Source organism: Anthonomus grandis, chromosome 4 (assembly GCF_022605725.1).
Source record: "Anthonomus grandis grandis chromosome 4, icAntGran1.3, whole genome shotgun sequence".
NCBI lineage: Eukaryota > Metazoa > Arthropoda > Insecta > Coleoptera > Curculionidae > Anthonomus > Anthonomus grandis.
In genome coordinates, this window is record NC_065549.1 from 7,373,044 (window position 1) to 7,388,714 (window position 15,671).

The 15,671-nt window shown below is 33.8% G+C and overlaps 1 protein-coding gene across 1 annotated transcript in view; it reads right to left on the minus strand.

The window, feature by feature from the left end:
• Window positions 1-15,671, minus strand: part of LOC126735052 (ATP-binding cassette subfamily C member 4-like) — a 44,965-nt gene that overhangs the window by 24,772 nt on the left and 4,522 nt on the right. Inside the window, exons 2-11 of the mRNA XM_050438934.1 lie at window positions 14,248-14,358; window positions 14,050-14,196; window positions 8,084-8,294; window positions 7,798-8,023; window positions 7,587-7,743; window positions 1,565-1,719; window positions 1,344-1,508; window positions 838-1,001; window positions 329-784; window positions 93-278 (exon numbers count right to left, since the gene is read on the minus strand). Of these exons, the coding sequence (XP_050294891.1) occupies window positions 93-278; window positions 329-784; window positions 838-1,001; window positions 1,344-1,508; window positions 1,565-1,719; window positions 7,587-7,743; window positions 7,798-8,023; window positions 8,084-8,294; window positions 14,050-14,196; window positions 14,248-14,358 (1,978 nt within the window). The remainder of the gene's footprint in view (window positions 1-92; window positions 279-328; window positions 785-837; window positions 1,002-1,343; window positions 1,509-1,564; window positions 1,720-7,586; window positions 7,744-7,797; window positions 8,024-8,083; window positions 8,295-14,049; window positions 14,197-14,247; window positions 14,359-15,671) is intronic.

Below are 15,671 nucleotides of genomic sequence, written 5' to 3' on the forward strand. Positions count from 1 at the left end.
GTTTGTATGTGTCTTTCTAGACAAGTATGAGAAAATGGAATGGAATCATTATGATCTAAATCCTAACTGATAACATCTAAAATTCTACTTACAGCCAACGAAGCAATGGACTGCAAAGCCAACGACAATCCCCGATCCCTATCATCAACCTTTGGAGTTTGTTCCCGATCAATTTTGTGCGTTTCCGCATGCACTTGATGCTGCTGTTCGATTTCCCTGGACAGAGCTGCCAATTCGTCCTGGAGTTTTTCGTAAGAACCCATTTGCTCGATTTTACCCTGCAAAAAAACCCTGTATAAACCGCAACAAACACTAAATGCACCCTTACATTATTCATAACAACAATCAAATCCGCCCCTTTAAGGAACTGCACTTGATGCGTTACCAGGATCCTCGTTTTCCCACTCAAATGACCCCGAATACATCCTTCGAATAAATGTTTTGCCACGTGGGCATCCACCGCACTTAACGGATCGTCCAGCAAGTAAATATCGGCTTCGCGATACACCGCCCTGGCCAAAGCCACTCTGGCCCTTTGTCCTCCGCTTAGGGCTGCTCCCCTTTCCCCAACCAGAGTCCTATCGCCATGCGGTAATTGTTCAAAGTCCCTTTTTAGGGCGCACGCCTGCACCGCCATTTTGTAACGTTCTTTCACGTACGGGACTCCGAAGAGGATGTTTTGTCGTACACTCGACACGAAGAGCCACGGCTCTTGGGATGCATATGATACTTCTCCTATTACGTTCAGAGAGCCACTGTTTAACGGCAATTCTTTTAATATCACCTGAAATAATTTGTTTAAATTTGCTTTTAATTGAGATGGATTTACGGGTTTACTTGTAAAAGAGAGCTTTTTCCTGACCCTACAGGTCCGACCACACAGCAAAGGGTGCCTGGCTTAAGCTCCATATTGACATCGAAAAGGGTTTCTACTATAGGGTTGGGTAACCAACTGGCAGTGGCGTGGCTTAAGTTAATTAGACCTGCGTTTTCTTTTACACCTATAAAAATAAATGTATTGCTAAAATCCAATAATGAAATAATATTTAGTGTTTAATTTCTAAAACTCTTATTATCATGATCATCATCATTGAATAGAGAAATTGTGGGGAATTTTAGTCGCAATATTCTTCACCATCAGTATCCAATCAGAACCAAATAACAATTTACTTCTACCTGACCAAAGAAATATTTTTTATAATGGAAGCAAGCATTAATAAAATCAGCGGTTATACAGTTTTAAATTTTATGGAAAAATGTTATACGAACATGTCGAACGATGACCTAGGATGCATCAATTAATACGATGCATAATTTAATCTTCTTTTGATTTTGAACTTTACCTTCCAAGCATTCCGAGTCGTCATTTTCCTCCAATGAAAGAAAATCCTCGATCCTCTTCATGGACACTTTGCACTCCTCCCAAGTAGCCAGTGCCAACGGGAAGAATATCGCCATATACAACTGTACAGTGTTTAAAAGCTGAGCCATAGAAAATACGACTTCACCTAAAATCAAAAATTTTATGAAAAAAATACATAGCAGAAAAATTCGAGTGAATTACCTGTAATAGAACCAGGAGAACCATCCTTGTTTAATGGGCCCATTAAGACCCACGTTATCACAGCAATATACAGGGTGGCTCGCTCGGTAAACAGCATCAAAGCCAACGAGAACCCTTTTATGTAGGACGTTTTTTGTACTATATCGATTTCTAATCTATAAAATTAAAAAATATGAATTATTGAATTTTTATTCTTATGCCCTTCTACAGGTATAAGAGCTTTTATGTCAAAATATTTAGAAAAAGGCATGACAGCCACGTGAAACAACTTAATAAGTCATCTCTTATTGCAAGCAAATTGGCCGGAGGCGTTTTTTTTTGATTCAACGCTATAGAAGGGTTAATAGTATGTAAATAAATTTTGTCTCTTAAGTTTATAGCTAGTGGAGATTGTAACGTTATAGAGCTAGTTTTAGAGCAGGGTACATTTCCTAACCCTTGGAAAATTGCTCGAGTTTTATCAGGAAAAAAAAACAGTGATTGTTCTAAGACCTTTGAGAAGTTTATTTGCATTCAGATGGAGTACATAAATCGGTATTTAAAGTTCTACATGGCTGCTTAACAACTTTGTATTCAGTCATGTATGATAGAATCTAGTGTCAATAAAAAGGGAAAATCTAACTTTATTGGGCCTTGTTGACTATATACACAAAAGTGTTCAGGCGACAAAATCGTGACAATCGTGATTAGATTTATTAATTGCAAATTTATTGGCTTCCTTGATAGTTCCGTTAAGAAATAGCTTGAAGAACTTGGCTATCACAATACCAACTCTACTCAACTTTTATTGGAAAACGGGCTCTTCTGATAGAGATGAAACGGGATCTTCTGGTAGTGCAGAAATAATTTTCCAATTTAAAATATTATGTATAATAATAGAACCACATTTAGTAAAAGAACGCAAGCAATTTTATGTGAAATATTAGTTTTTGTTTGACCCTTGTCTGATACTGGTGCAAAATAATCATTGACAAACGATACAAAATAGCTGTACCAGGTTTGTGATAAACTTCAATTAAAGAACATCAATAACTAGGAGCCTTGCGAATCTATCCAGGTTTTCAATAAATAAATAAAAAAAATGTACGTTTATTTGCCCAAATTACATCAACATAAAAAGGGCAATCACATAAGCTGCACTAATTTGCCACTTCTTTGTAAAATTTTTGACATGTCCGAAAAAATATATACATATTTTTAAGACACATTTGGGTATAGGACACTTTTCGGTATTGTAGTCACATTTCAAAGTTTTTTAACATTTTTTTTTTACTATTTAGTAACAATACTAACACAATAAATAAGCCTAAAGTTTTATAATTCCGATGAAGATAATACTTGAAATACATTTCAAGAAACTATGAAATATTGATCTTTCTGTTTTTTACCTCCAATTTTTAAGTTCATTTTTAAACGACTTATGTTTCATATTATCTTCTAGGGTTTTAAGTAGTATGTTGAACACTTTCGGTGCGATATATTTAAAATGTTTTTGATCAATAGCTTTTTTATTTTTCGGAATTTTAAGTTTATTTTTCTTTTTTCTAGTGCATGTGCTAGAGGACTCATTTGAATTTTATTCCTTTTTACGGTCATGAAAAGAGTAAATGAATAAAACTGTCGTATGTCCATTATTTTTAATTTATTAATTATAAATTACTCGCTCCCAGTACTGAGTAGAAAACTGCTAATCTAAGATTGCTATTTGTTGAAATTTTAACTGTTTACTAGATGACGTGCAATGTACCATTCGAGAATTATTTGTCATAGTTTATATTTTGTGAATGTGTTAAGGAACTTCCTGTAAGTTTTTTTAAAATTTTAGTCTGTATTTTTCGAAATCATCTGTCGGAAAAAATGTTTGTAAATGTTTTTGAACTATTTGTAATATATTTTAGAGTTTGATGATGGCAAGAACGCTTGCCGAAATGCATCACTCCTGAAATTAGGAAGAGCATTTTATTTGTGGAGAAAATACTTCTCCTACTAACTTTTCTATGTTACATTGACTCCACTTTAGAATGGACTTTTTTCTTAATAATTTATTTCTTCTATACTTAAAGAACAAATTTATTAAAGGACAACGTCCACATAATACCAGGTACAAGAACAATTTAAAACAGATTAAACGAATTTTACGTTTGTGAAGAGAAATGTGGTGTATGATTTTGAATATCTGCAATAAACTCCCAATAAACTTTAGGCAAAAATCTGATAAAGAGATAAAAAGGGATGTAAAACTGTACCTGCAAACAAAGCCTTTTTATTATATTGAAGAGTAGTATATTTATTTATTTATTTATTTAGCAGTTTATTTCCAACAGGCAAAGCCCAGTTACAGGAAAATCTACAATTAATGTTTTGAAAGTGTAAACAAGTATTAAATTACTATAAATTAAAAAACAAAAAGAAAGAAAAATAAAGAAACATAAGGAAAACTTAAATTACTATAGTAACATCATGTATATATCAAAATTAAAGGAGAAGTAAATTAACATTAGAATGAACAAAGAAAGGGATTCATGGGACAAGGGAAAAAAGGAAGAGAAAAGGAATTATGATAACTGTTGGTTTGTCAGAGACTTTATGGAGACTTTATGGAGATCTAGATCCTCTATGGAGCATACAAATATGTCACAGGTTGATGATACTGAATTACAAATTCTGCACGTTTGATATACGGGATCCTGAAACCTAATGTTAGTTCTAGGCGCGATCTAAAGCAAAAGTGATATTTGCTCTAGAAGCAAATCGTAGTACATGAAATAGAACATCGTTCAAGAGAGGAGGAGAATTTATTTGATTATTGACCAACTTCCATAAGAATGTTACAAAATGAATTGTTCTCCTCATGGCCAGAGATTGCAGATTAAATCTACCTAACATCAGATCATGATCATGTCCCCTAACAGGATATATTCCATCCTCACGAAACATAAGAAACTTTAAAACCCTTCTCTGAACACTCTCGATGTAGCCAACATGGCATTCATAGAAAGGACACCACACCAAGGAACCGTATTTCAGTCTTGATCTAACAAAGGAAAAGTACAATAGTTTTATTGAGTTTGAGTTGTTAAAGAGTCGGCTATTTCAAATGGCAAAACCCAGAAGTTTTAACGAGGAGGTCACTGTCTGTTCAATATGTGGCACAAATGTAAGCCTATCGTCGAATACAACCCCTAGATCTTTAATAGAAGTACTTTTACAGAGGATTTGATTGTCTATATTGTAATTAAACAAAACAGTATCCTTGGTTCGGTGAAAGGAGATCACACAGCATTTCGAGATGTTAAGACATAACTGATTTCGACTGCACCACCCCCTAATTAGGTTCAAGTTACTCTGTAAGAACAAGCAGTCCAAGATACTATTTATAAACCAGAATATTTTCAGATCATCAGCATAAGCTAGTCTAAGGCAGGAAATCAATTCTATAAGATCATTAATATAAAAGATAAAAAGAAGTGGGCCGAGATTGGATCCCTGTGGGACTCCAGAATGTGAAACAAAGGTATTAGATCTGCAACCTTCCACCTCAACAAACTGTAGACGGTCAATAAGGTATGACGAAAGCAACGAAATTAGCCTTTCTGAGAAGCTGAATTGCTTGTTCAATTTTTCCAGCAGAATGCTATGATTTATCTGATCGAAAGCCTTACTGAAATCAGTATACACCACATCAACCTGACTTTTTCTATCGAGGGCTGAAGAAATAAAATGAGTCACATTACAGAGGTTAGTGATGCACGACCTTTTAGGAAGAATTCTGTTATAAATAATAGTTTCAAAAGTTTTGGAAAAATTGCAAAGTATGGAGATAGGTCGGTAGTTGTCGATTCTGTTTATATCGTCTTTTTTGTGAATTGGTATTACTTTAGCACATTTCCAGACGCCTGGAAATTTGCCAGTTTTCAAAATAAGGTTAAAAATATGACATAAAGGCTGACAAAGGACAAACATGCAGTCTTTAGCCACAAAACTTGGAACACCATCTGGACCGGCTGTCAACTTGTTTTTTAGCCCCCGACTAGCAGCAATAATTTCCACAGTGGTAATTGATGGAAGAATGTCAATGAGGTGTAAGGAATTACAAGGAAGATAGGTTTCTGCGAGGTTGATTGGATCTTTATAGGCATTCTGAAAAAGTTTGGCAAAAGCTGGCACAATATTTTGTGTTCCTTGAAAAGAATTACCAATGGCATCGCACATGATAGACGGAAGTGAAGAGTGACCTTTCTTAGCTCTAACAAAAGACCAAAACGATGAGGGATCAGTGACAATGTTCTCCTCGGCTTGGGTCACAAATGAGTTATAGGCGTCACGGGCCTGAGATTTTACTGTCTGACGAAGCCTGTTGTATCTGGAAAGATTAAATTCAGTTGGAGAGGATCTATAATCACGATATGCTTTTTCCTTCTTATAGGTTTTAAAAATAATTTGTTTTGAAAACCATACTGGAAATCGCCGTCGTCTTCGTAGTTTTAAAGGTGCTGAAGCAGCAAAAGCTGAATCAAGTCTTTTGTAAAGTTCCTTGCAAGCGCTGTCAACGTCAGAAGACTGCAAGACGGACAACCAGTCTGCATCAAGCAACAAATTATACATGAGTGGAAAGTCTGCTTTTCTGAAGTTAAACTGCTGTAGATTATTTGAACTTATAGAAGGATTATATATATGAGGGGAAGCCGATTTAAAAGAAATTGTCAAAGCAGGATGATGCAAATCTTCGTCAATAAGCGGTGATATACTTTTAATGACACTGACGTCGAAATTTGAAAAAATCAAGTCAAGAAGCCTATTATTAACATTTGGAATATTGTTAAACTGCTTAAGACCTAGGATCTCGCATAGGTTGGTCAAAAGCTTGCACTTGACACTGCTAGCTTCGGTTGTCTGATAAGACGGAACATTAAAATCTCCAACAATCATAACGCGTTTTGTGTGGACTAGATCCAGTGACATAATTGTTTCACACAAGGTCTCAAAGTCTCTCTCGGTTGTGCAAGGAGGGACATAGATTACAAATAAATAAAATACAAAATAACCTTAAGGCGGCGTAGTCCTGCTCATTTACCGCTTTTCCGACGTCTAATCCGCTCTCGTGATTGGTCACCTTTAGCATCTTAGAAAAGTACTTAAAAAAAAAACCTCACATCAGAATGAGTTGAAAATTGGTCAAAGTGTTTCTTATTCGATTCCGCTCAGATCCACTATTTTGTTTGGCGATCCGTTATAATTTACATTTTGTGATTTGCTATTATTGGCTTCCCTCGTCAGCTGTTCAGGCTGACTTGCATCTTGATCGGGCGTTTTCACGTCGTTGCCAGTTTTACCGATGGTATTTTATTTACAGTTTATTAAATTTTAAGATAACCAGATCGAATATCACAAAACAAAATAGTGAATCTGTGCGGAATCGAATAAGAAACACTTTAACCAATTTTCAACTCATTCTCATGTGAGGTTTTTTTTTAAAATACTTTTCTAAGATGCTTAAAGTGACCAATCACGACAGCGGATTAGACGTTGGCAAAGCGGCAAATGAGCAGGACTACGCCGCAAGTGAGCTTACAACCTAAAATATCTATAAGTGGTGTGGAGTTAAGGATGTCTTCCAAGTTAACCCTAGTTGTATATGATGACAAATTTAAATGAAGTTTAGTTCAGTTGTGAATGAATGTATTTTTTTGTTTTTTTCTTTAATATTTTCATATCTGTAAGTGTTTTACCCTTTAACAATCTTAAAAAACAATATAAATAGAGCTATGCAAGAATAGTAATACTAGAAATACTTTTATTTTATACTTACTTTATGTTAATTTCAGACTACTGACATAACCCACGACTTGCATAGGTTAAAAAAATGTATACATAGTGATTCTTTGATGTTCTCTTTACGCTTTATGTAATTTTAAACTAATTAGAATTTGCATACTTTAGGTTTTTGAATTGATTACTATTCCCATTAAGAACGCCAGTTATTAAACCTTTCTATATACTATTATTACATATTTAAACTTACTTTCTGGCAAGCTCCACAATTTTTTCAAACGGCCTCTCCCACGCGTACATTTTAATCACTTGAATGCCGGAAGTGATTTCGCTCATGAGTTTCACCCTGTTGTCGGTCAAAAGAGCGATCCGCGCCCGAAGTCTTCCTTGCAACTTGGATAAATAACCTAGAAAATCCAAAATATTTTAAAGAAAACTCTGTAAACCTTCCCAGGACTTACCTTGAGCTAAAACGGCTTGTATAGTGATCGCCCCCATCGAAGGCAATGCAGCCAACCCCACGTAAGTGTACATAATGTAAAAAGCGATAACGAAAAGCACCGGGGTGATCCAAAAATAGTGTAAAAACCAAGAAATCATGTCGAAACGAATCACGTCGTTCGAGAGGAGGTTTACTAATTGCCCGGCCGCTGTTTTACCTAGGGAGGCTTGGTTAAGTCTCAAGAGCTGTAAAAAGAACTTTTTCTCTTATAGTTTCTGCGTTAAATTTGGTTTATTAGTACGGACCTTTCTGTATATTAAGGAACAAGCCGCTACTCGCACTCTCATACCGATCCTTTGTACCCCCATGTTGCAGTAATGTTCCAAAATTACTTTGGTGAACGATAAGCCAACTACGGCTCCTCCTAGGAGCCAACCGCGTTTAACATCTTTAAAGCTTTCTCTGGGGTTTTGATAAAATTGAATGTAATAGGCTAGGAAAATAGGTATTAACATTCTGAAAAAAAACATAAATTAGTAAATTGTAAGAAAAAATACAATAAAACTGGGGATGGTTCGATTTATATGCGGTTTAAAAAAATAAGGTCAGAACTAAAGCACGAAATAAGAACAGCAGAAAGTTTATATTTAAATAAAATTTAAGACGATATTGGTAGAGATTTGATATCCTTTTGTACATTTGTTAACAATGAAAGAGGAGACCTTCACATTCCAAATAAAATGTTTTGTAGGATATAGAGGTCGAGAGGAGATCTGTAATGCATTTGCAGAATATTTTGGCAGTGTGTATTATTATGTATTACTTAATGACGAAAATAATCCATATATTGTACAAACTGTTTATCTCTCAACAGTATCGCTAAATAATAATAATAAACGTATTTTATTTAACAAACAAATAATTTACAGTTGTGATTATCATACATACATTTCTATAGGGATATAAGAGAGGCGAAGTCTAGCCATGTGGCTACTCTTACTTAACCTACCTAATCCCTCTGAAGTGAAAATAAAACAATATCATGCAACTTATTAGCGAATAGCTCTTTAAATGTACGCACACATTGTAGAAAAAAAAAGTTACTTAAAGAATTATTATACACAACGACAAACTGTGCGATACAAAAGACCGTAATATAGCTTTATCCAGTAGCAGGTAGAGATTTTCTTTAAAAAGTAGTTATAGTTATATTTTGAAATAATTTCAAAGCCTAGTCCAGTTCAGCATACAATGCCAATACCTGTTTATAAATTCTTCAAATATATTATCAGGTTGGTTTATTACACAAGTTAGATACACTTTTCCTGGTTATTCTCCCATTTTTTTATTTATTTTTTTATTAAGAATTGCCTCAACATGCTCATTTTAAGTGTCTTTTTGTCTTTAATAAGAAATAAAAAAAAATCCTTTCTTATTCATGGTGAGTTTGTTGATTAAATAAAAACAAACGCATTTTGTATTTAAATTTATTAATATTAAATATTTTAAAATTATCAGGTATGGAATTATATAAGGTGATTGGATTATATGAAAAGGATCTTTTATACATCGATGTTTTATGTAACGGGATGGAGAATTTGTTTTTGTTTCTAATATTTTGTCCATGCATGCTTGTCCTTGGCAGAAATTTATTTTTAAGAGTATTCGAGGTGTTAGTGGTATTGAGAAGCTTATGCACAAAATTTGAAAGATGTAGTTTTCTACGGCTTTCCATATTTAGCCAGTTAGATTCTACAATTTTATGAGTAATATGGTCATGCTTCCTGATTTCATATATCAATCGACAGCATGTGTTCTGTACCCTTTGTATTTTTTGTTTATCGAGAGCTGTAAGACATGGACCGTATATAAAGTCACCATAGTTGAAAAGTGAGAGTACTAATGTGTCGCATAAACTTTTTTTCAACGAGTAGTTAAGAATGTGCCTATTATTATATAATAATATCAGCGCACAATATAAATCGCATTAAAGGTAATGATATCTTAGAATCCCTACACAATTTAAAAGATGGCAAAGCAATAAGACCGGATGATATACCATCATTCATTTTTAAAGGTTTAAATGAAATTGTTATCTTTGTTTAATCTAAGTCCCAAAACCAATACTGTTCCAGATGAATTGAAAAAGGCTAAAGTATGCCCAATTTTTAAAAAGGGAGATTAATCAGATATTACTAATTATCGTCCAATTGCCGTGTTGTCAACACCTGTCAAAGTTTATATATATTTATTTGATATCAATAACACAAAATATATTAGATGTTTTTGTTGTCTATACTGACTTTCAGAAGGCTTTTGATAGGTTTTCATTTATTACTGAAATGAGATAAAGAATGTGGAATGCCTAATAACTAAATTGAATTTTTTTAAACCTTTCATGTTGGTATAAACAGAATTTTATACCAACATTACCAATACCTCAGAGATCCAAGCACTGTTGTTTTTCCTTTTTATAAATACTACCACTCAGGATATCAAAGCGGCATCTTTTTGTTATACGCGAATGATTTAAAAATATATTATTATAATATTAGAAACACAAATGATTGCTTAACCTTACAGAATGATATAGACAATATCAGGTGGTCCTTAACCCTGGAATGCTACTTGGGGTACATCTGTACCCCATCATTAATCATATCTCAAGTTAAATGGAAGTGGCCGGGGGAACGAACGCCGACGTCTTATTAGTTTCAAGATGCGGCAAGTCAGTTCGCGTGCGACAATAGGTTTTTTCTTTTCGAGATTTGTGATATTTGGGGTTAGCGCGTACCCCAGTGTAGCAGTTTCGGTTAAATATACTCTGTGATTATTTCGCTTCTCAGTAGATTTTGGTGGTTATTATTATATGAGTAAGTATCTTTTTTTTGAAAAATATTTCTAAAATATGTCTATAATACTTTAAAAATATTTTAGTTATTTTTTTAAGTTATTATATTTTTCTTTGATTTTTAAGTTATTATTGATTTTCTTTGTTAGGCTGCACGAATAATGGATGGGCAGAAAAAGTTCTTCGACCTAACAAAGCCTGAAGATGTCGGAGAAATTCATCGCATTCTCTATGAATCTGATTCAGACAGTTTTTCGGATGACAGCGAGGAGGAAGATGCCGTTATACCTGATTTTAGAGAGGAGCCAGAAGAGGATGAAATACGCGGCAATCAAATCAATCTTAATTCTTTTATTGCACCAGAACAGACTCAGGATACCTTTCCATCTGATACAGATTCGGAAGATGACAATATACCATTGGCAGAAATACAGGCGATCAACAGAGATATGGTGGAAATTTTACCAGTGCCTACCAAATTAAGGGGTAAAAATGGGTTTATGTGGTCAGGTAAGAAAGGCGCAATTCATCGTACACCAAAACGAAATTTGGTTTTGCATTTACCTGGAAACAAAAACGAAGCAAAACGTATAACATCGGGAACTGAAGCTTGGAAATTATGTTTCACTCAAGGAAATCTCGATAAAATTACCCAATATACTAATAACGAGATCCAAGTTCAACGATTGAAATATTCAAATAAGATGACCAAGATACTGATGCACCTGTTATTACACCAGTAGGTAAGAGACCCTCTTGGACTAAGGATACAAACAGCATTGAACTCCAAGCACTTTTCGAGCTATTTTATTATGCCGGTGTTATGAAAATGGCCGAGTTTTGACCAAGGAACTATTTGATAAAGACACAGGAATTCCAATATTCCGTGCTACCATGCCCGAGGCACGTTTCAGGTTTTTGATAAACTGTTTTTGCTTTGATGATAAGCAGTCCAGAGCTGAAAGAAAAGAAACTGATAAGCTTGCAGCTTTTCGAGAGGTATTTGACAGGTCAATCGTTAAAATGAAAAACCTATATATTCCTTCAGAATATATTACAATTGATGAACAATTGGTTGGTTTTAGAAGGCGATGTCCTTTTAAAATGTACATCCCTTCAAAGCCCAATAAATACGGAATCAAAATTGTGTTGTCCTGTGATGCCAAAACAGCTTTTGCACTTGATGCTGAAATTTATATAGGAAAAGGTTCCACACCAACTGATGTTCCTGTAGCTCAGTATTACTGTAATAAGCTAACCAGTTCTGTCCAAGGAACAAATAGGAACTTGACCATGGATAACTGGTTTACTTCTATTGAGACCGCGAAACATCCTTTGGAGAGGAAAATTACCATTGTTGGTACTGTGAGAAGAAATAAAAAAGAAATTCCTGAGTCGTTTTTGGAACTCAAAGAAAGGAATCAAAATTCTGTCATGTTTTGCTACAGTGGACATCTGACACTGTTATCATACTGTCCACCCAAGAGTGCTAAAAAAGCAGTAATTATGCTTTCGATAATGCACGAAAAAGGTGATGAGCTATTTACGACCAAGTTACCAGAAATTATTCAATTTTATAATTCTACAAAAGGAGGAGTGGATACTTTAGACCAGTTGTGCCACACTTATTCTACTGGTAGAAAAACATGTGGCTGGCCATTATGTCTGTTCTATAAGTTGTTGGATATTCTGGGATATAATTCAATTATTCTTTTGCGTGGCTCTGGTGAAGTGAATAAAGAAATTGTAAAGCACAGGAGAGAATACCTCAAGAAGCTTGCCCTTGACCTGGTCAGACCGCACATGATGAGTCATTTGGAAGCTCCAACTTTGAGGCACGAACTCCGTGAAACTATATGTAGGGTCCTCAAGATAACCATTTCAGAAGAAGTACCTACTAGGCTTACAATAATAGTGGGTAGGTTTGTCCCAGAAGAGAGGATCGAAAATCGAGAGTAAGCTGTGCTGTATGCAAAAAGTTCGTGTGTTTGCAACATAAAAAAAATATGCTCAGTGTGTGCCGCATGAACATTTTATTATGGATGTGCGTTAAAAGTGTTCTTAGAGACTCGGTTTAAGTTATTATTTTTCTATAACTTCTGCTCTAACCTCAGTAACACAAGTGAAAGATCTGGGAGTTATTATTTGATTCAAAATTAACATTTAATATTCAGGTACCAGATACAGCAAGTAGAGCTTATGATAGTGCACAATATATGGATTTATTGTGCAAAATACTAGAAACAATAAAAATCCACACTGCTTAAAACAGTTATACTTATGTTTTATTAGAAGTATATTGGAATATAATATGGAGCCCTTTTTATGAATGATTATAATTAAAAGGATTTAAAATAAAATGTGATGCATATGCATTTTAAGGAAACAGGCATTATGACACCACCGCGCCATCCTTACGAATTTGTCAAATTATTTTTTTACAAAACAACATTCACCTCTATTTAATATGTGTAGGATTTACAATAAAATTCAAGATAATGTAGATATTCATAATATTAGTTATAAAAACTTTATAAGACTTGCAAGAACCTTGGTATAATTTCTTTGTTGCAGTACTCTGAACTTTGTAAAATTATTTATTCATTTTGTAGTAAATCTCTAAGTACAATAAATAAATAAATAAATAAATAAATAAATAAAGAAGGACCAACTTATTCTCTAAATTAGCCATCAATCTTTGATGATTACACAAGTTATTATTGCTCTTGGGTTATGGCCTCAAGGGCTTAATAAACAAAAACCTGTTGCCTTATCATATTATAAAAAAAGACAATTCTTTTGACGACAAAACACCATTAGGGATCAAGCCGTGTAGATAAGAAGGTTACATTAGCTAACAATTTTTAATCATAGATGACCCAACAAATCAAATTTTTGTTTAACAAATACATTTTGGACAAAATTTATCTGAGCGTGCCACTTTTAAAAGTTCGCAAAGGTTATTTTTAAATAACCAGTTAAAAATATTGATCTAATAAACGACAATGAAATAAATCATGATAAGAAATCTTTATTTCTTATTATATGTAACGTGCATGACTTTAGGCTGTTTGGGCAAGAAACGAGAGAAAAACCAATGAAGTAAACATGTTTAAGATTTGGTGTAATACGATTTCCTGTTATTTTTCTTAATAATTTACGTTTTATAGGGGATAAATCTTCTTATCAGTTCCCAGAACAGTTATCAAGAGATCTCAATAGAAGTCTAATTAAAAGGTGATTTAAAGGGTTTTTAGTCATCAATGTTTAAAATTAATATGCATAACATAAAAACAGCAAAGGTAATGAGTTTCATTATCATGTTGAAACGTTAACTAAAACAGCACAGTTGTGCATAAATAAAATTGCGAACAAATGTTTTTTTAATTTTTAAATAAAAACAAATAATGTAGAACTCACCTTATCACCACACTTTGTATAAAAATGAATCCGCCATAAAAAAAATACGATTTAGCAAATGTTTTAAAAATAGCCCTCTTCAGTCGGGGCTTCTCGCCCTTTTTCTTCTTAGACTGTCTCGTTCTCTGCACCTCTTCATCCCAATTCCTGTAAAATGACTGTTAAATAACAACAAATTCTTTATAAAATCAATCTCACTTTTCCAAAGCATCTCCTAAAGGCCCCGAGAGGTCTGGGCTAGTGCTGTTGTAAATGTCCTTAACTTCCAAGTCCTTTTTATATCCAGTTTTGAAAAATGGCAGAACCCAGCTGCAACAGAACAAATAAATATTCAATAAAACAATTCGATATTTAATTCCAAATATAGATAGAAAACGATTAAAGTTCTAAAAAAGGCAAGGTTATTCAATTAAGACCATAAGTGCTATTGAAAGATCCCATATAAATAGGATGGAGTCAATAAAGCAAGCAATTAAAAATTAATAACATGTTGTGAGAAAATGGTATTGCAGCAAAATGTTTATTTTGTTCTTTGTTGAATTAAATGAGTTTTTTTAGTACCCTATTTGCTGAACACATGAAAACTTTGTATTTAAAATCCTTAATAATTTTAATAGAATACTATTATGATGCAATAGTCATAAAAAGGTTTTAATAACTTTTTTTAATTAATTTTGCAAAAAATACAGTAAAACCTCTCTTAAGCTCGCTGTGGTTTTTCTGATTGTGATAATTAAAATAATTGTTTCTTTAAGCAATTCTATTAAGTACACCCAAATAATTACCTATATTCATAAATCTGGGAATAGAAGTTATATGACCAACAATGGTGCTGTATGTAACCAATTAGTTACCAAAATTACTAGGTTGTCTTGTTACTAAGAGATTAAGCTGGACTTATAAAACTGTGTTTTTTACTGTTTAATCTGGAACAGTTTGGATTTATAAAGTGCAGATCTGCTTATGTCAATTTGGCTTTGTATGTTAATCACATATAAAATAGTTTGGAGGGAATTCCAGGTTGACTTGATCTATATTACACTTCCCTAAAGTCCTCCCTGGATAGGGAGGAAACTGAAGGATTTAGGTATTGCAAATCCTCTTATTCAGTGGATATCTGAGTTTGTTAGAAGAATAACTCAAGTGGTCAATCTTACAGGCTCATTATCTGATGAAACAGGAGTGCCATGGGTTCCACAAGGTTCCCATTGTGACTCTGTTTTGTTTTGCCTTTTCTTAACTGATCTGACGAAAACATTTTAAAATTCCAGTGTTCTAATGTGTGCTGGATGATATCACACTCTTCAGAATTATTGGTGTCTGTCAATGATGCTATTACTGTTCTGCAGGAGGATCTTCAATAATTTTTTAATTGATGTGATTTAAACAGGATGTCTACTTTTTCAAGGCAGACGAAACCTCTAAATTTTATTTACTCAATAAACAATCTTCCAATTAGCTTTAAAAGAAAAGTTTTGTATGGACTCAAAATTATCATTCGAGAGCCACATCAATCAGGTACATCAATGAACATGAATTGCTGAATTTAGAACTGGATATCACAGAGACAAATATTGGTCTCTGTTCACAGAGCTAATGGCCTGCTAGGACAAATTTGTTTG